Source organism: Sylvia atricapilla, chromosome 10 (assembly GCF_009819655.1).
Source record: "Sylvia atricapilla isolate bSylAtr1 chromosome 10, bSylAtr1.pri, whole genome shotgun sequence".
NCBI lineage: Eukaryota > Metazoa > Chordata > Aves > Passeriformes > Sylviidae > Sylvia > Sylvia atricapilla.
In genome coordinates, this window is record NC_089149.1 from 19,383,740 (window position 1) to 19,404,857 (window position 21,118).

Genomic DNA, 21,118 nt, shown 5'->3' on the forward strand with positions numbered 1-21,118 from the left:
ATTGACTGAAAGTTGACCCTGAGCTCTCCGGGGATGCTGGCTTCCGGAGTAAACGCGGGCAGGGCAAAACAATGCTCGGATTTTTCAGGGATTGTTGTGTTCTGTTTCAGTGGCCTCTATCCTCTGAGTAGTAGCATTACTCAAGTACTTGGCATGCCTATGATATGCTAGTTGAGGATTATTAGGGATGGTTGCTGTCATTCATGCAGCATTTCAAAACTATGCATCTCATAAATTTGTATGGTGCTGGTGTACTGCTGCTCAGTCTGTCGTAACACCACCTTCATTTTTCCAGGGAAATACAGGTCAATATGAGATAGATAGAAAACTGCTGCACATGTCATTTGGTGTATTTCTGAACAACAGTGACTATTATTGGAATTCTACATGCTGCACATTTGTGCAAATTCGTGAAAATTCAGTAAGTTGAATATTCTGGGCAAAATGAATCTATTTCTTCTGTGCTAGATAGAGGCAGCTTGAAGTGGGTGGCAGAGAGGTTAAACCATTATTAACCAACACTTTCTGTCCAGCAGCAAGCACAGTTTCATGCAGGGAGTTCAGTGTACCAGGCTAAACACAGCTGAACTCTCAGGACTGAGTCATTACTCAACATCATCTATAGCGAAACACTTAGAAGGAGAAATTGGCAGTGGAGTCAGATGTTTATACAATCCTAATTTCTTAGCAAAAATGCAGAAACACCCCCCCCTTTTTTTTTTTTTTTTTTTTTTTTTTTTTTTTCTCCTGAAAGCAGCTTACATAAAACACAGATAATGTCTCTTTGCTTACAGCTCTACTGGTCTTTTCCAGATAGCCACGAAGATCCTTACGTGAGTCTCAGGACCACACTCTTAATAGTATCAGGTCCTTTTTTCCTGCTCCCATATGATTTTTACTTCTTTTAGGTCTTTGCACTGTGTGGTTTCACTGAGATCTTTTCTGGAAGGAGCAGGCATGTGGCAGTATGTGATGTGAGGCTCCTGTCATTGCACTTCTCTGACTTCCATAAAGAAATGGAATGACTTTACACAACTGACTAAATAGGAGGCAGGATGACAATTTTACAACACAACAAATAAAGGAATAAGGAAATAACTTAGGAGTAGTGTAACAGAAAATAATGGACAAGGGAAAACATAAATAGAAACTAACAAAACCTCCCCAAAAAATCTCTGTTGAGTATTGTGTGTACCAAGGTACCTGGAAATTGTACCAAGGTGCCTACAAAACACAGAAATCTATCCCATACTAAAGTTCCAAGAGGATCAGAGTATGATGACGGTGTGCCTTGGAAATTAGTAATTTATAGATGTGTGTCATGTTCTGCAGTGGTGGTGAGCCATTGTCTCAAATTCCAGATGCACTGAAGCAGCACTGATGCAAGAACAGAGATTTTGTGCATTTACTGAGAGTGGAAGGAAGCACAGAGATTTCCTCCTAATCGTTATGAATTCCCATCTTCCTGAAATGAAACCTCCTAAGCTACTTGTGACATGCCATGTGCATCACACAGGGGGAGGGAGCACTGTGTCTGAAACAACCTGACCTCATCAGTGCTGAATAACTGGGCATCCATTCCAGCCCTTGTTCTGCAGGTAACGTGTGTGTGCACACTAACGTGCACATGCCTTTGTTCCTCATGAGCCAGAGCTTGGCAGATACCAGTCTGTAATATACTCCTGTAATACCATCCTGGCTGCTTCCCAAAAGGAAGGATGGAGTGACCGTCAGACCATAATGGGATTGCACAGCGGGGGAGAATGACCTGTCTTCTAGCAAGCAGCGTAAGCAGCGCCCACTTGGCATGTGTGAAGGTGTGTAATGACACAGATCCCAGAGCCCCGCCAGTCTGCCTCACTGTGCAACTCCATGAACAGGCTGGAATGAAAAAAGCCTTTTCCTGAGGATCAGGATGCTCAAGAAAACCATGCGATGCACTTGGAAATCATTTAATGGTATGTACTTCTTATTTAGTTCACTTTGTTCCCTGCACTGCCCCCTTCAGAGTTAACAGACATCAGTGACTTAGAGCTACAAATCTGCTTAGAGGAAGGGAAGGAGGTTAGTGTAGGCAAGAGAACTGCTGAGTGAACAGTTTAAATTGAAAATTGTTACACCCAATCCACCTTGCTTCAAAAACCTGAGAGAAATAACTAGTTTAATAGAAAATTATGTTTGGTGTCCAGGACTTGGTGATGCAGAAATGACAAGGCCACTTTGATTTAGCTGGAGAGAAAATATGAAAGGTAGTGCCATGTGCAAATTAAACCCTTTGATCCTGACATCAATCTCTTAATTAGGAAAGTATCAAGAAGAGGCAGTTTTGTTAACACATGTCTATCTGGACCGACCTATTGCTCGGAGCAACAGCAGGATTACTTTCACCAGGGTTCAGCCCATTTTATTTTGTTGCTTTTCTCGGTACAGCATTCATTATAGAATCACAGAATGGTCTGGATTGGAAGGGACCTTAAAGCTCATAGCAGGGGCACCTTCCTCTATCCCAGGTTGCTCCAATCCCTGTCCAACCTGGCCTTGGACACTTCCAGGGATGGGGCAGCCACAGCTTCTCTGGGCAGCCTGTGCCAGTGTCTTGCTACATACTTAATAATTTTTTGAGCTTTATTACTTAAAACGTGATGTCACAGTCTTCACCATCAGCAATTTACTTAAAGGAAAGGTTACAGCAATTAATCAGCATAGACCATGCTACAGATTGCCCCTAATTACCACTACAAATGTTCCTGTGCCCTGCACAGTCCCTCACCAAACTCTGTTCAGCAGTACATTGCATTGCTCATTCCTGGCAAGTTCCCCTCCTGTCTTTCCCTGTCTGCACAGCTCAGCACCTGCCCAAACCTGAGCTGCCCCTGTGCACTAACAGGCCCTTCTCTGGAGGCACCTTTAGCCTGCTCATCTCTCATTAGCTGCATGTGCTGCACAGAACATCTTGACTGCTTCCCCTTGGTATATCAGGTCCCTGCTCCCTCAGCTTCTGTTTTCTACCTCTTGAGAATGTCAGCTGTGGAAATCCATCTCCTTTTCTAGTACGTATTTCAGCTGTACAATGAGTTGTACTTTTCTTTCAAATGACCTTGATTTCCCTATGATTCCATCTAGTACAGTGTCTGCAGGACATAAATCCTGTACTTTTCTCTGAAGTAGCACAGGCACTGTGTCTTGGGCACAAGTGTTAACAAAGTAGTTAATTTTAGAATAAGATTCTCTGCCCCCAAACAGGCTCCATTTGGAATTCCAGCAGGTATGTTTTGTTTGCTGAAGGAATATGCATGGCATTTTTTTGTCCAATTATGCAAAAAGCTTTGGGTTTAGATATCTGCCTTGGTAGTATAAAGTATGTACTTTGATTTCTTTGCTAGTATTTGACCTTTACCTAATAAAATTAGTACTTGGAATTTTGTTCATCACATACAGCATATGGACATCTAAAAACTGTATCAAAATAACTCTGCTAAAGAACTAGTTTGAGGCAAAATCTTTGAGTAGGAATGATTTGCGCAATTACAAACTTGAAGAAAGTTTGTAATTTTATTTCTGCACTTGTATCTGCTGCTGTAAGACTTAAACAGAAACTTGGGTAAGGAGGCTGACATTAAAACACAAATATGTGATGTTGATAAATACATGCTACTCCCAACTATTTATTGCAGTGCTTAAATAACTACCTCTGATTTGGACATGGAGCTACAGCAGGGGCCCCGTTATACAGTGCCGCCACACTGAACCTAAGAAACATAAAATAAGAGTTAGAGTATTAGGTATAGTAGCCCATGCTCACCATTATTGCACATTTACATTTGCACGTTTAATAGTGGGTATACAGACTAGTGCACAGTGTTGCACACAGGGCCCTGGAGGAGGGTGACATGGCTGGCTTAAGGTACATGGAAAAAATCTTGTCTTCACTGTTTGGGCTCATCATAAGGATTGGAATGTGCTTGACTCTTGAGTCCTTGCTTTGGCTGGAGAAACCCTGTATCTGCCTCTCTACAGATGTACTACACTTCTGTGTCTTTCCCATACTGGAATTTAACCAGATTTGTAAGGAGGACACAGAGAGTACTTATGGAGCCAACAGAAAAAGGAAAGCTCTTGGCCATCGTGTGCTATTTAGGAAGAGAGAAGTGCACAAATAGGGAGTTAACATGCACCTAGATTCTGGAACACAGGGACAGAGTGTTTGTTGAGAGATAAAGTCATGACAGTGAAACCAGGATGTTTTGTTCTGTATGATTTGTGTATGAATTTCAGTTAAATGGGATGAGTTAATTTTGTGATTTTGGTCTGAGCTCAAGGTACTGTGAAACACAGACCAGACAGAACACAGATGGATGGGCATCTGCTTGCAGCAAAGAGCTATGGAAAACCAAGGGGAGGTTTTGATGAAGAGATGAGGGTCTGATTTTTTCATACCTAAAAGGGTGAGAGACAGTCCTAGGGAAGTCAGTCATGTTGGAGCAGGGTAAGACCACATGCTAAAGGGTTTTCTTCTGGGAGTGCTTTCCAGAAATCTGAAAGGATACAGGCCCAATGGAGAGACTGAAGTTTAAGGTTCACTCAGGCAAGAATTAGCCTTCATGCTGACTGGAACACCTGACCTGGAAGTGACTTACATACTGAACTGGGAGCAAAGTCCTGTAATAAATAACCGTGCTTCAGTCATTTCCTCCTTTGTGCAGTAGAGAACTGGCACTTAATGGCACCAGGGCCAGTTTCAGCTCCCTTTCCCTTCTTACTCCAATGCTTATGAAAAAGAGGGACCTGAGCTGCAAACGCCACACAGTGAAGATTTCTTCTGGAGAGGTAAATTCCCATCCTGTGGGGTGCGATTTGGTTTATGGCGCGGCATTATTTGTCAAGAGTAGCAGCAGAGAAAGCCAGGCTTGGCCAGAAACTGGCCATGGAACCAGGTGCAGGAGGTGGCCACTTACAGCTTCTCTGGGAATAAGAATTTTAAATGTTGGAACTGCATATCCTGGGATTATACGGGATCTCCTCCCTACACATTTGCTCTTGGTTGCCGTCAGACCGGATCCAGAGCCAGCTGTCCCTCTGACGTGACACTGTATGGCTGTCTCTGCGCTTGCATCTGTCACTCCCTCCTTCTTTGGGGCCAACATTTCTACTCTTTTGCTATATTCTGGTTTCTGGTGCAGCTGAAAAAGTGCTTGTCAGTTGTGAATCACTGACTGTGGCCCATCCTTAGCCTATGTTTGCCAAGGACTCTGCTTCTGTGCCACCCTGCACCACTCACAGCAACAGGCCATCTCAGTGTTGAAGTTGATACGTAGGTCCTGCCACTGAGCCCTGAATAAGAACAGGAGGACTTTGTCATAAGAATAATAGAATATGAAAGACCAACTGGAAAATCATCCTAGTCATGAAATCACTCCTAAAATCCAGCTCCATGGGACAGAAAGTTGCTTTGAAGACTTTAGTTTCTTGGTCAGGACAGCCTAAACTGTCATCATCCCTTAATTAAAGCATTGCTGTAGATTTCTAGCCACTGATATTTTGGCTGTTATGTTCTTGATAGTGAGTTCCTAATTTTATTGTGGTTTCCTCCAGTTCCTTATTTTGCTGTTCATGCCTTGATTTGAATCCCTCCCTCCCATTCCAGCCAAGGAAGGTAAACTCTAGGCCTCTGTTTTTGGTGGTGGGTTCAAGATGGAGGGTCTGAGAGAACTCAGCTCAGAAAGTATGAATTAAACGTGTGTCTCTGGGATAACCACTGAACTGCTGGATCAATGGACCAGCTAAAGATAACTCTATTGTGCATCAAGTCACATTGCACTGGTGGGTCTTTTTATTAGTAAGCCAACCCTGAAGTTCAGACTTCACAGTAATTGTGCCTAGCACTTGATGGAAGGAATTTTTTGGTATTAAAATGTGCACAGTGAAATCTTGAGGGCTGAGAGCATCTCCAGGGTTACGTGGTAGAATTCAGAGCACCACCCCAGTGCTGCAAGTTCTTTGCTTTGTGTAGATGGTGTCATTGTTTCTACATTGGGTGTATCTTACTATGATCTCTTCTTCTTTAACAAAATTATTTTAAGACATTTTGATTTATTTTTTTGCAAGGAAACCCCACTGTCTGTTCTCATCAAAGCCCTTTTCTGACCTAACATTATGTTCTTGGCATGCAGGTTGTATACAGTGATCTGAAACATAATGGTGGTTTTCAGAAAGGTAAGTCCCACTTTTTGCTCTGATTGAGTGATTAGCCTGAGGCCTAAATAGGAGAAAATTACCTTACCATCATGGTTCAATAAAAAAAAAAAAGTAGCAATAACCCAGTACCAACAAGGTATAAAACAATTTCAGCCTAGACTAGGGAAGCAGAGTTGCCCTGCCTCCCTAGGCTGTGCTCTTGTTGAGCAGGTGACCTCTGTCACAAGGTGTGGCACTGAAGCTACACAAGTTACCTTTGGAGTTTTATTCAACACAAATAAGAACTATTAGTCTGTAACATTCTTCATAATCTTTTGCAATGTTTATGGATGCTTTACATTGGTTGTTTGGTTTTAAATGTAAGCCATGAAGTATTTTGAGAGGAAAAAGAATTAATTTTTTTCAGTAAAAACATTGAAACTATAACAATTAATGCTGTGGTGTGTAACAAAAGTTGTATATGACAAGACACAGCTAGAAAGTCCACTGATCTACAACTGTGTTCAGTTTTTATTCCATCTGTCTGTTTGTATTAGGGACTGGAGCAAGAGAAGGTGTTCCTGAGGGCCTGGAGTAGGGAAGTATAACCAGGACACTGGTGCAGGCAACACCAAGATGTTGCTCATTCCTAGGAAAGGGCAGCTATGGCTCATTCCTTTCTCAAGGGACAGCAGAGCAGGTTCTTGTTTGCTCTGCAGAGGTGCCAAATGTTGACAAGGCTCTACAAATGTGAAGAGAGGAATTGGGCTGGATAAAGAATGTTGGTTGGTTTTTTTCCTAAGAGAGATCATGGATACACTCACTTTTCAGCTCTAGCAGGAAAAGTATGTATTTAAAATTTCTCACAACAGAGGCTTCTACATTTCCAGGCATCCAGTATGTACATCTGTTTGTTTGTTTTTATCTTTCCTGGTAAAGTCTATTTCCTCAAGAATCTCTTCTGAGAGAATATCATAGCTCATGTGAGGCTGCCAAGCCAGTTCCCCAGCATTCACTGTGCCCCTAGCCAGCTTCTGAGAGGTAGTGGAGCTGCATTATTGCTGTCCTTGGAAAAAGTGTTGCCTCATTTCCTCTTGTGAGACAACAGGGTTTGATGACTTGTCTAAAGTCATGCTCCAGATCAGCTGTGGATCTGGGAGTAGAATTCAGAGGTCTCTAAATGTACTGCCTGGAAGCAGTAAGAATGTACCCAGTTAAACACTGCTGAAGAAATGAAATCACTAAAAAAGGAAGACCAAGAGGTGTTTGCTTGTGAGCTGCATGACATCAAATATGTCACTGTGCTTGACAGTAGCTTTTTTCTCCCCAGGGTGATCATGTGTGGCTGGACACTGAGCTAAACAGTGAATTTCACGTCCCTATTGGGGCAGTTGTGAAGGAATCTGAGTCAGGACGGATCTTGCTAGAGGATGATGAAGGCAAGGTGGGCTATGCTATAACCTGTAAAAGATTAACATAAAATGTAAAAGTACAAAGTACAAAAGAAGGTCCTATTGGTTCAGACCAAAGCTCCATGTATCCAGGTGGTCTGACTTTGATATGGGTAGGATATACTGAAAGACTAGAAATTAGGCAAGTATAGGGTGGTCACCTGGCATCTCCAGGTCCAAGCACTAGGAAGGTTCAGAGCTCCATAAGATAGAGGTTATGTCTACATGGTTAAGAAAAGGAAATTGATGGGCTCCAATCTCTAAATTTGGTGAAGTTTTAGGTGGAAATATAATCCCACTGAAATCAGTTCATCCCTACTTCATACAATGTTCTGCCTGTGATGACAGAGTTGCACTCTGAACAGTGTAAAAATTGATGCTGTTCAGAACCCACCTGAATGGCTTCATTCAGTATTTTAAACCATCTTGTCCTGGGGAGCAGCAAACCAGTTCATTCCTGTAGGCCAGTCACCTGTGTTAAAAGATGCTTGCTTGAGCATGTATTACGCTGAAGCTCACTCTAGTCTAACCTAGCTCTCCTTTGTTTGCCTCTGAGCCACAGCATCACACGTTAAAGTCTGTGCTTTGCCTGTGTCAGGAGCACTGGATCACGGCTCGGAACATGCATATGGTGCATCTGATGCACCCTTCCTCTGTCCAGGGGGTAGAGGACATGATCTGCCTTGGGGATCTCCATGAAGCTGGCATGGTGCACAACCTCCTCATCCGACATCAGGAGCACAAAATCTATGTGAGTGCCACGGTCATTTCCAGAACAGCCAGGTCACTACTAGGAATGGCCTCTATATTTAAAAAGTGATTTGAGCAGCCTGTGAGCCTTTCACACATGGAGCCCTCTGATTTCTTTAATGACTGAGGGTGCCAAGGAGACAAAACACAGTTTTTCTCTTTCTTGGCTCGAGTACTTTGTCTTTGAAGAAGAGAGGTACCAGCAGCCCCTCAGTGGCAGTGCTGACAGTGGTAGTGACCCCACTTACTTTCTCCCAGAGCGATCATCACTACCAGCCACTGACAGTGAACTAAATCCAGCCCATTACAGCTTACTGCTGCTATTACCTGGAGGATCAGCCTAACTAGTATGCAGTGACATGATTTCAATTGTACCCCAGTCCAAGCAACATTTACTTGATTTTGATGTAATAAGATGACTAGTTAATAAATCTGGATATTTTGTCCTTTACAAGTTTTATCTGTAACTGGGAAATTTGTCATTTCAATTTTCCTTTTCCCTTAGTTTCCAATTTGTAATATTATAATTAATATTCAGGTTTTCCATGTTTGGCCTCCAATATTATATACAGTACTGGAGAGAAGCTGCCTCTTACAACATAGATGTGATGATACTTAGTGTAAAAAAGGATTGATTTTGTAGATCCTACAGTTATAACTACCAAGGTGTGTGTATAGACCTGTTATATTAAACTCTAGCAGCCTGCAGTTGTTTCATGTAGTTTTCAAACAATATTATTGCCTTGCCACAGCCTTCAACAGCCTCCTTCATTTCACTGGTGGTGCTGTATACAAATGTGTCTAAATGACTGTATGAATAGCACAACTATAACTTGGCCCATTAGCAAAGTTCAGCTACATCTGCACTAGAGTACAAAAGCAGCTTAACAAAACACTGCAGAACACCTTACAACAACACCAAAGTGCCCGGTCAAACTGGACTTCTGTGTGCTTCAGCTTGAGACAGAGAGCTGAGCTGTCATTTGGCAAGGAGATTACACCTGGCATTCTTCCTTGGACAAAACCCTCCTTTATCCTGGGATGTTTAACAGCAGCTGATAGTGAGGAACTGGGCTCTCAGCCCCACCCAAGTGCTGCTATCATCTCAAAAGTTTCCCTTCTGCCTCTGTTTAGATTTATACTGAAAGTGGCTTTGGTTGTATTCTTATTTGCAGGTTTACTGTAGCAATAATGCTCACAACTGTTTTCCAGACTTACACAGGATCAATCCTTGTAGCAGTGAATCCATACCAGCTGCTGCCCCTCTACACAGTGGATCAGATCAGACTGTACTATAACAAGAGGATTGGAGAGCTTCCACCTCATGTCTTTGCCATTGCAGACAACTGCTACTTCAATATGAAGAGAAATAAGAGAGACCAGTGCTGTGTGATCAGGTGAATGGACTTGGAGAGGACAAACAGCAGAAACCAAGACTGGCATTGTTTGGGGCACCTTGTGGACACAGGAGACCTTCCAAATGGAAGGGCACAGATAAAGCTAGAGACAACAGAAAGGAAGTATTTTCTTCCCTGCTCCTTTATTTTCAGTCAGGGCTGCAAAAGTTAAACCATAAACAAAGGATTTCTGAAGTCCATTATTTTCTCCCAGAATCTTTGAATGTGCTTGTACATTCTGCACCTGGTCACTACATACAGAAACATGAGCGTGTATGATATATGGCTATCTTTTACCTTGGAGACAAGATATTTATGTTACATGTAGTTTCTGAGACTAGACATTTCCTCAAGAGAAATAACCTCTGCTAACCCAAAGATGGATGGAAGCTTTCTTCATCCTATAAAGAATCAGTTTTCTGTTTGTCATCAGCGTGATGAGCCAGATAGTCTCATTGTAATAGTATCTGAGTCAACTCAGTTGATGTGCTAACACTAGCCTTATCAATCTGGTAATGCAATAAAGAAGAAAAGCAAGTAGTCATTTAATTTAACACAGGTACAGAATATCTTCCATGGTTTGCTTGTATTTAATCGGTCAGAGAATTTAGTTCTCAGCCTAAGTCTGAAAAACAACTTAAATTTAAGCAGATAAGATGATGAAAGACTTGAATTTTCCAGCCCTCTATGAAAGACAGTCTGATGTCTGATCTGCCATTCACAGGGTAAACCTAGGAGTGTTGTTTTTTTTTTTTTTTTTTTTTTTAAACTTGGTCTGCCATGTTACCAAAAAAAAAAAAAAAAAAAAAAAAAAAAAAAAAAAAAAAAGCCTGTAATGATCTTTTTTTCTTACTGCAGTGGAGAGTCTGGAGCTGGTAAAACTGAAAGTACAAAGCTAATACTACAGTTTTTGGCAGCTGTCAGTGGCCAGCATTCCTGGATAGAGCAGCAAATCCTAGAGGCCAACCCCATTCTGGAAGGTGGGTTACTTAGGAAACATGGCTGATTTACCACATTTATCTCAGGATTAAAAAAATCAGAAACAGATCCTTGAACCATTGTATCTGCTTAACTGGTAACCCCTCCTGAAACACTGGTGATGCTCTGCAGATGTTCTCTATACTTTTCTGCCATGTTCCCATGCAGTCCACAGCAGCTTTGCTCTCACACTGTAGGAGAAGGTACCACTGTAGTATATACCCTGGAACTGCCAGGAGCACAAGAGCCCTTGGGACTGCAGAGCCCAAGGCAAAGCCCCCTGGTTTGGCGTTTGCCCTAGACAGTGACAGAGTGACCAGCCAAGCATAGATGTATCTGTAGGGGAGCTCCCTGAGACACCCATCTTTCTTTGTACAGGAATCAACGTTTTCCCAGTAAATCCTTCTGGAGGTTTTCAGACTTGCCTAGATCCCCCGGCTGGCCAGATATAGACCACATTGGGATGATTTGAATATGTCCTTTAGAACCCAATTATCTGGATGCACAGTATGCCTGCCCTCTCTTCAGGAGGCAGACTGAGACAAGACATTCTCAGCACTAGCATTTGGAACAGATGTAAAATACTAGCAGCAAAGTAGAAGGGGAAAAAATCGGCTTGATATTAATGAACTGCAATAATACAGATACTGTCTCTGTCCCTTGCCCATCAGCTTTTGGAAATGCCAAGACAATTCGAAATGACAATTCAAGCCGCTTTGGGAAATACATTGATATTCACTTCAACCAAAATGGTGTGATAGAAGGAGCCCGGATAGAACAGTTTCTCCTGGAGAAGTCCCGGGTTTGCCGGCAGGTGAGGGCACTGGCAGGTGAACATTCTGCCTGTTCTTGTGTTAGAGGCTTATCCTGACAATGCTGTCCATTGGCCTATTTCTTTTATTTTTAGGCTCCAGAGGAGAGGAACTATCACATCTTCTACTGCATGCTAATGGGGATGAATACAGAGCAGAAAAAGATGCTGAATCTGAGCACTGCTTCTGAGTACACCTATCTCACTATGGTAATAATCTCTTTATTCTTCATTATCCCTCTGCCATTTGCTTCTTCCAGCAAGCAATTACAATCATTTGAACTGCAGATGATAGTTACCAAATATGAATAGTCCTTCCCTTAGAATACCAGAAGCAGTAACACCAAAAGTGCTGTGAGCATCAGTTTCAGACACTTCCTGTATTGTCCACCAGTGGGAAGCAGCTTCTGGCAGGTCAAAGCTTTCTGTTAGACTTAAGAAACATAAAGGATATCTTAAAACAGAATGTGGACAATATCCCCCACTTTCCCAGACACTCAGATTTCAAAGGAATGCAAAGGATCTCATGCCAGGGAGAACGATAATCACATATGTGTGCCTTAGAGAAAAATGAACAAGAATCCTAATCCTTATAATAAGTCTTATATAAATAATGCAGGCAGCTGGCATTCAGTGTAACCTCCCATGATTGGTGCTAATGACCATGTCTGGGTTAAGCCATTGTGGCGGAAGTGGGATCTTCATAGGTGAGGTTTCTGAAAACAGCCAGTTGAGTGGTTTAGGACATCAAAGCCATGATGAAAATCCTATCCTTTAGCCTGTGTATATACCTTGTATTAAATACATCAGCTGGTAAGATTTAGGTTGTTCTACAGCTGTGGAAAGAATGTGTTTAAGTCCTGACTCTACTGAAATTAGCTGGAGCTGGGCATGTAATTTCTAGGAATGAATGAAATAAAAACAAGTCTGTTTCTGGAGTCTCAAAAGCAAAACCATTAAAGTTGTGGAGATTTTTTCAAATGCAATGTTTTCAAAACAGTGCAGTGATCTTGCAGCAAAGCTGATGAGTGCAATTGGTACAATTAACCCACTGGCCATTCCATAAAAAGGCCCCTGGGTCAGCAGTAGGGCAATGTGATACTGAAATACGAGGATTGGATTGAAAGAGAACTTATCCATAATTTTGTTACAGTCAGCTGTTGGTACAAGCTGGCATGTTTACATGTTGTAAACTGAAATGTCTAGGAATATTTAATTTTTGTAATCATCACACTATATTGTCAGAAATGGCAAGGGTAAAAAAGGCATTTCCCCATTTCTATTATGGCTGAAAATAGTTTCTATCAGGAGCAGCATCCTAGGACCTACTGTGCAGGCTTTGATGAAGGCTCTTCTGATGCTGCCTTGGATGCTTCCATTTGCCTTCCACTAGGACCTAATATTTTTATTTTGAGATCTGCCTTCTAGTACTTATCCAACCTGACTTGCTTTGGTTTGGGATGAGGGCTCTTAATTTTCCATTGCCAAGGCAGAGAGAGGAAACCAAAGAAACAGGCATGGCCTTGTAAATATAGGTAACCTTGTCAAAGCTTCCTGTCTTTCTGTGCTCCAGAGCAGCCTTCCCATCAGCTTTCCCTTTTGGCTTCCCCAGTATTCCATCTAGCCCTGGAGAAATGCATTATCAATCCCTCCCTTATTGAATTCTTTCTGAGACTAAAGATGAAGGAAGATACAATCATGGGAAAAGGATATAGAATGTTTAACTAGGTTTTTACCTTGCATCCTTGTGGACTCACAGGGTAGCCACCCTGTGTACCAAGGCTTGTCTGCACGTGCTTTCTTCCTTGTCTGGGTAGCAGGAGGATTTTGCTTACCTGTTGGTGTGGTGCTTGCAGGGTAACTGCATGTCCTGCGACAGCCGGAATGACGCCAAGGACTATGCCCACATCCGCTCGGCTATGAAGATCCTCATGTTCTCAGACTCTGAGCACTGGGACATCAGCAAGCTGCTGGCTGCAATCCTGCACCTAGGGAATGTAGAGTTCCAAGGTAAATTCAGTAGTGCCTGTGCTTACCTTTCCTCAGACTCGATGGTAAAGGTGCTTCCCTTGGGTGCTTCCTGCTTCCACCTGCACAGATTAGGTTGTGCTGCTTTGACCTATATCAACAAGTGAACAGTTGGAAGGGCAGACAGATAAGCATCATGAAATTCTGATTTGTGACTCCACTGCCATGTGTTTTGAAAAACAGCGTCTTATTATTATTTTGTCACACTCCCAGGTCTCCATGGTTATAAATAGGCCCTTATCACACAAACTGCAACAACAGAGTATAATGCCATGATACATTTGCTGATTGTTGTTCTGCACAGGCCAGAGGACACAGGAGTGATCTTTGCCCTGGAGATAATAGCAGTCATCCTCCTGCTTAAGTCTGCTGAACAGTTACCTCATAGATGCACTTCTGGTATGGACAGGCACAGAGTGACAGCGTGACCCACCAGCATATGCCAGAAGCTTTCACATTTTAGGAAAGAATTCCTTGCTTTGTGACACAGTGCGCCCGATACAGAGGTGCCAACTGTATTCTTTGGATTAATGCTGACTACCAAAATTAGGGATTTCTTTTATTCCTCTTCGTTGTCTAAATTTCCCACAAGCCAGATACACAGGAAAAATATTTCCAGAAACACATTTTTTGGAGTCAGATATCACTTCCCCAGATCCCCAGTAGTTACTATTTAAATGAATAACCTTGTTAGTTTGGCTGCTGTTTAGCCTGGTGTTCTATACATGAAAGAGCCCTGTAGATCCCAGGATCCAGGTGAAATCAGGACCCTCCTTGGTAAAATCACCAAACCTGTCAGTTTCAAATGAGAACTGAGTACCTTGCCACATTCCCAGCGCTATGGGCACAGAAATACAGCTGCATTAACAGTGATGGCTCTCCCTGAGACTGGCTGTTTCTTCCTTGCAGCGGCTGTGTACGACAACCTGGACTGCTCTGATGTGATAGACTCACCACACTTCTCCATTGCCACCAAACTGCTTGAGGTAATGGACTTTCATCTTCTCCTGCTGGTTCTTCCTTCTCCCTTGTTCCATGAGCACACTGGCGGAGCATGTCCCTGGAGTTTATGTAGGAATGGACATTCAACAGGAGTGTCCCCTCTGTCCTGCTGACACTCCAGTCATGCTGTTGCAAATGTCTCTCCAAGCTGGGGGACCTTTAAATAGGACAGCAAATTGCCAGTGGATGCTGCTAGACAAGCAGCTTATCATAGCCCTCCTCCTGGTACAAACTTTCCTGGATCTTCTTTATCCACCTGGAATGATCAGATCACCATGGCTGTTTCTCCAGGTGGACTCTACTGAACTCCAGAACAGCCTCACAAACCTCTCCATCATTGTCCGAGGAGAAAGTGTGTCCAGGCCTCTGAATATTGTTCAAGCTGCCAACGGGAGGGATGCCTTTGTGAAGGTACTGGTGCTCACAGATCCCCTGTTTAAAGACTGGAGATGCTTTTAGAGCTGTCTTTCTTCCTGGCTGAGGAGTCTTATATGGTAAACATTGACCCAGAGGGCTCCAGGCCCTTGCAGTTTTCAGGCATAGCTTTGACAGCACAATAGCAAGCAGTAAGTTACATCCAAAGTCTCTAATGATGGGCTGTAATTCCTGTTTTTTTTGTTTGTTTGTTTTGTTTTTTTTTCTCAGGGTATATATGGACGGATTTTCTTGTGGATTGTGAACAAAATAAACTCAGCCATTTTTAACCCAACTTCTCAGAAGCCTAAAGACAGACATCAATCCATTGGACTGCTGGACATTTTTGGGTTTGAAAACTTTAGCAACAACAGGTAGGAAACTCCAGCTGCAATGCAATAGTAAGCCGAAAAGCAGCTGATGTAAAGGGAAAGAATGAAAAAACAGAGACACGTGCTCTTTCATCGTTATCCTGATTCTCAGAAAAATTATGAAAATTCCATTACTGGCTTTTCCCAATTATGATCATGCAGATTCCATTTTTCTTCAGTCCTGATCATATTTCTGCCTCCTTCCTCAGCCTTCATTTTAGTGCAGCCATTGCACATCTATTCCCAAACCTGAGGAATTTTCTGTGGGGGAATGGCTATGGAGCTACTATGGCAGACAGCCACTATGTGAGGATGTAGTATATCCCTGTGTCTCTGTACCAAACTTTCGTGTTTCCTAGCATTTTACAATATCTCTTGGGATATATTTGGCATGTAGTACAAAGGAGACTGTGTTGTGTTTCCCATTTCAGCTCATGCTTACATCTTTCTCGGTGTTCTCCCATAATTTTTGTTTGGTTTTGTTTGTTTTGTTTGTTTTTTGTTGTTGGGGTGGTTTCATTTGTTTGTTTGTTTGTTTGTTTTGTTTTGTTTGACTGCTTCATTTCTCTACTCCTAAAGGCAGGTCAGCAAAGTCCCTGGTCAGCACACCATTGTGTCACTGCATGTCACTGCTGTCTCTTCCACTGGTGCTTCCATTCCCAAAGCAGCATTTCTGTTTGCCCTTCTCTTTGTGGGGGGCAGCAGCTCTCTCAGTTGTCAGGTGCCATCAGTTGTCCACAAACCAGCAGCACATACTCTGCAATCTTTTGCAATTCATTTCAGGTGATGCCTCTTGCCTCAGCCAGATAATATTCCTCAGTGACTTTTGGAACAGAATCTAGGATCTCTACAGTCTGTCTTCTGTGTTTTGTGTTCTCTCCTGTTATTTTGTGCTGTTCCCAAGATCTGCAGTCCCCATGGGTCCTCACTGTGGTGAGCACCCCAGAGGCACCCACAGTGTGCCATGACAAGTATGAGGGAATGATACTCAGGTGCAGCATTATAGGGCAAATAACAAAAGAAGTGGTAGTGCCAGTGCAAGCAGAAACATGTCACATGCTCTTAAGTGAAGCAATTTTCAGTTACATATTCCCTTCTATCTCTGGAGTTTCTTGAAACACATGAAAGATCTTTTCTTGCCCACTCAGCAACATTCAGTCATCAACTGGCTCATTGCTGCTGGTCTTTGCCACCACAGAAAATGCCTCCCTTGTATTGCTAAGATTGGCAACATGCAGTGATGGCAGTCACCAGCACTGTGGAATATGGCAGCGGTGTATCTGGATTTGCATTTAATGCAGAGGCTAAACAAATAGCAGAGAGCAGTGCAGCACTGGCCAAAGATGACCATGGGCTTTCATCTTGTTCTTCCCCAGCTTTGAGCAGCTGTGCATTAACATTGCGAATGAGCACCTTCAGCAATTCTTTGTGCACCATGTCTTCAAGCTGGAGCAAGAGGAATACCTTGCAGAGCACATTGACTGGAACAACATTGACTTCACTGATAACCACCAGACTCTGGAAGTCATTGCACTCAAGCCTATGAATATCATCTCCCTCATTGATGAAGAGAGCAGGTTCCCAAAGGTAAATTTCTGGTTTTACTTGTAATGCCTGGCTTTGCACACAGCTCACAGGTAACACTTGGGTTTAGACACACAAAAGTGCAGAACTGGTTTCCAGATACATTAAGAGAGGCAATATCTTCTCCCCATAGATGCTTCTTTCAAATTAGCTCACTGCTTCACTTTCTCCTAGAGTGTGCTCTTCCTGGTGCCTTGCTGTAGAAACTCTTACAGCTGTTCCAGACAGAGAAGGAAGGAGTCTGGATCATTTTACAAGAGCTTCTTAGGAAATCTTTGAAATAATTTATTGTTTGAGTATTGTTCTGCTGTTGGTCTGGGCTGCAGCTTGCTCTTCTTTCCCCTTGCTGACAGACATAATTGAGCAATGTCACCATTGTAAGGAACTGAAGGGGATCTACAAGCCTGGCAGCTAACCTTGGTGCCTGGAAGGTCATAAACAGATAATTTTGAGCACCATCACAGAGCAGGTACAGAATAAGTTGATTAGGGCAAGGGCCCTGCTTGGGATCTCCTTCTATGACAAGGTGACTTGCTTAGTGTATGAGAGAAAGCCTGTGGCTGTTGTCTGCCATGATTCTGTGATTCTGTGGAATGTTATTCTGCAAAGGCCAGTCATCTCAAACAGAAGATCAGAGATGAAAGTAGCATCTGATGTCAGACATCCCTGTAGAGCATTTTCATAGTCTGCAGAGCATGATGAGGCTAAACTGGAGTGTTGGTGCAGGAATCAGATGACAATGGAGGGTGTGCAGAAAAGCAAGCCCCTGCCTCAGCTCATTTATAGTCCTTCAGGTAACTTTGAAAGGATCAGGTACAAGCAGACAGCTTTCCCCTTTCTTCCCTAAGAAGAGGGTGGTTCCACACCATCAAGAAAACACATTTTCCATGATTCCCAGAGCACGTGACTTCTGAGAGCACAGCCCCCACTGGCCTGGGCGCAGGCCAGTGCACAGAGCTCACATGGCCCACGAGGGGATGGCATCATGATGGCACCCCTTGAAGAGAAGCACCCAGCTGACTGCCTAGCCCCTGAGACTCATGGTCTGGGCATGCTGACTGGGGAGTGCAAGAAGAACTGTGCCTGCCCAGGAGAAGGAGGAGGCATCCCTTACAGCTTCCTGGGTAGGAGGGCATGAGAAGGTTGTTGGGGGGGCTTTGCTTGTGAGGTCCAAAGATCTGCTAAATTCTCAGCCTGGGGATGTTAGTAATGTTATGGGGACTTGTGTACAGCCCTAGAACACCAGGCTCTGTTCTTGATGGTGTGTCCTGTCATGATGCCTGAGCCAGAGGTCTGTGTAAAAGGGGAGATGCTTTTGGTACTACCTTTCTTCAGATCTACTACACACATAAGGGCAGAATTCGAGCTTTTGTTATCTCTAAGCACCATTTCTGTTTGTTTACTGAGCACAGGCCAGTGCTGGGGACAATATGCTTAAAATCTGCTTAACCATCCTTTTTTACCTATATTTATTTCTAGGGCACAGATGCCACTATGCTTATCAAAATCAATTCCCTCCATGGTAAAAGTAAAGTTTACATCCCACCTAAGAATGTTCATGATACCAAGTTTGGCATCAACCACTTTGCTGGGGTTGTCTTTTACGAATCAAAAGGTGAGCCTATCTCTGCTGGATACAGAGGGTGAAGGGAAGGGCATGACCTGCCCTGGATATGAGGCTCTGCAGGGTAGTGTTGATCTGAAGTTGATCAGGAGGTCAGAAGGATTACTCTAAACCAATCTGCAAGTTACTGTAAATTAAGTGGATTTTAAGTAGGCAGAGTGGTGCTAGAGCCAACAGGCTGCAGAGGTGACAGGCTAATTCTGTTTCCATCCTATAGATTTCCTGGAGAAAAATCGTGACACACTGAGTGCTAATGTAATGCAAGTGGTCCATTCCTCCAAAAACAGATTCCTGAGAGAGATTTTCCAGGTGGAAACAACCCCACCTAGTCTGGGACGTGGAACCATTCGGCATCTTGGATCTGACCAGGTCTACAAGGTTGGCTTACTGGCACTGTCTTGCAGAAACAACTCATTTCTCCTGCCTTCCATAAAGATCTGGCTCTTCTTGATCTCCTCTTTCTTTTGCGCTGTCTCTGCAAGTCCCTATCTCTTTCATTCAAATTGTTTCTGCCAAGGGGGCTGCAAGAAAAGTCAGAGTTTGGTGTTCATGCTGTAAAGAAGTGCAGTGTCAGCCCTGTCTCTCCCAGGTCTGCATCCCTGGACATCTGTGTAGCCACGCCTGCAGGTTGTTTCAGAACCGTGAGTCATGATGCCTCCCCATGTGTTATCATCAACTGGACATCACTGTGACACAGTTCACAGTGGGTCATTATCACAGACTCCACTGTGCCTGCTGGGTCTGTGCCTAGTAAAAACAAGGGTGTGAAGTGCAATGGCCTAGAAAAAAGTGTGGGGCACGGCTCAAGTTCTCTGTCATGCTCCAACTTCCACATACTTTGATTTCTGAACATTTAGCTATGTAGTGTCGCCACTATGTGAAGGTACTTTTGCTTTTGCTTGTTCACATCTTTGAGTTTTCCTGTCAGGATACAGAACAATCAGCTTGCTCTCTTACCTGTTACCTGTCTATTCTCCTGGCATGGTTTTCTGATCTTGTCCTTTCTTCCTCTGTCTTTGTCCCAGTGTGGCTTTCTGCTGTCCAGAACACCTGGCCACGGACAGGTAAACATCCTGGGGGCAAAGAATGTCAGAAGTGGTATAAGCAGTAACAGATAACTGGCTTAGCATCTCTTAAATGCTGTGAATACCTCCAGATTAAATATCAGGTGTATTTACATTGCTTTAATGCTCTAATGAGTCTTGTCCCTATAAATAAGGCTGTGTTATTGAAAAAAGCAGTACAGCAGCATGTCAAGAAAGGAAATACCAAATGTGGGCTACCCCATGTCAAAATGCACAGAAATAAATAGGGTATTTATTAAATATCCTATAAAATAGGATATAATAAATAAATAGGATCACCATTGGGAATCCTAAGAAGCAGGCTACAGGAAAGAATAATGAATGATGTGCCAGAAAGCACTTTTTTGTCTTGAAGCCTCAGAGTTCCTTTCCTGACACACCACAACAAAAAAGTCACCATTACCTCAAAAATTCAGCTTTAACAACGTTGCGTGTGTTTGATCATGAGGGCATGGGCTTCAGCCTTGTGTGGCAATCCCACTGATAGTATAGCAGAAAGACCCCTAAGGTCTGAGAGTGAAAATCACTTACAGCTAAAATATGTACAAGTTGTTATTATACCCACTTCGGGTGCTTGCTAGCCCTAAGATGCATCGGTGCTGCAATGAGACATTCCCAGGAGCTCTTTTCCAAAGACACAAATGATTGATCACTGGAGGGCAGCCTTGCCCTGTAGCTAAAGCAGAGGGTGGAAATCTGAGTATTCAAAAGGGCACTTTTGACATAAGAACAGCAGGATGAGGTATCCTAAAGATTATGGAAGTGAGGAGAGTCACTGGACTTTAAATTATTCACTTTGAAAAAATTCCAACAACCCCACAATGGACTAAACCCCCCAAACAAACAAACTAACAAACCAGCCAACTGTGTTGTGCTGCAATGATCAGCTAATGGCCTGTACATAAAAAAACAGTGGAGTCCTTTTGTTCCTTGGAATCTGTACTCTTGTCACTGTAATTTAATGTGCCCATACTGAGATGTAGAAACTTAGGCCTAATGTGATGATTTGTGCGAAAAAGACAGGTGGAAATGTGCTGTTACACTATACTACAGTAAAAGTTTACCTTTTTACTGCTTACTGTAGTATTAATGAGCAAGGTAATCAGCCCTCGTAATCCCTAAGGAATGGGCTGTTCTGGATTGTTAGCATTCCTAGCTATGATGGCAGCAAAACATCTGGCCTGGAGTTTATTCCTGCTTTGGGAGTGGCTGTTTCTCACCAAGCTTTCAGGCACACTCCCAGAAAGCACAGCTTGGCACCCAGGCCCAGCACTAAACACAGCCTTGGTTGGAAGAGACAGGTGCATGTGGGCTCCTGTGGGTGGAATTCTACCACAGCCACCCCTACTGCTAGAACTTAGTGCCCAAGCAGGTGAAAGCACTTAGTGGGGGGTTTCTTTACAAGAATAAATGCAAATTAATAAGGTGCAGATGATCAATGTCGCTCCC

At 43.1% G+C, this 21,118-nt stretch overlaps 1 protein-coding gene across 1 annotated transcript in view; it reads left to right on the forward strand.

The window, feature by feature from the left end:
- The first annotated feature begins 6,170 nt into the window (after positions 1–6,170).
- Positions 6,171–21,118, forward strand: part of MYO7B (myosin VIIB) — a 46,734-nt gene continuing 31,786 nt past the window's right edge. Inside the window, exons 1-14 of the mRNA XM_066326231.1 lie at positions 6,171–6,213; positions 7,505–7,618; positions 8,224–8,376; positions 9,588–9,772; positions 10,631–10,752; positions 11,422–11,564; positions 11,658–11,771; positions 13,418–13,571; positions 14,499–14,575; positions 14,883–15,002; positions 15,237–15,379; positions 16,753–16,963; positions 18,440–18,575; positions 18,802–18,962. Coding sequence (XP_066182328.1) covers positions 6,196–6,213; positions 7,505–7,618; positions 8,224–8,376; positions 9,588–9,772; positions 10,631–10,752; positions 11,422–11,564; positions 11,658–11,771; positions 13,418–13,571; positions 14,499–14,575; positions 14,883–15,002; positions 15,237–15,379; positions 16,753–16,963; positions 18,440–18,575; positions 18,802–18,962 — 1,851 coding nt within the window. The 5' untranslated portion in view covers positions 6,171–6,195. The remainder of the gene's footprint in view (positions 6,214–7,504; positions 7,619–8,223; positions 8,377–9,587; positions 9,773–10,630; positions 10,753–11,421; positions 11,565–11,657; positions 11,772–13,417; positions 13,572–14,498; positions 14,576–14,882; positions 15,003–15,236; positions 15,380–16,752; positions 16,964–18,439; positions 18,576–18,801; positions 18,963–21,118) is intronic.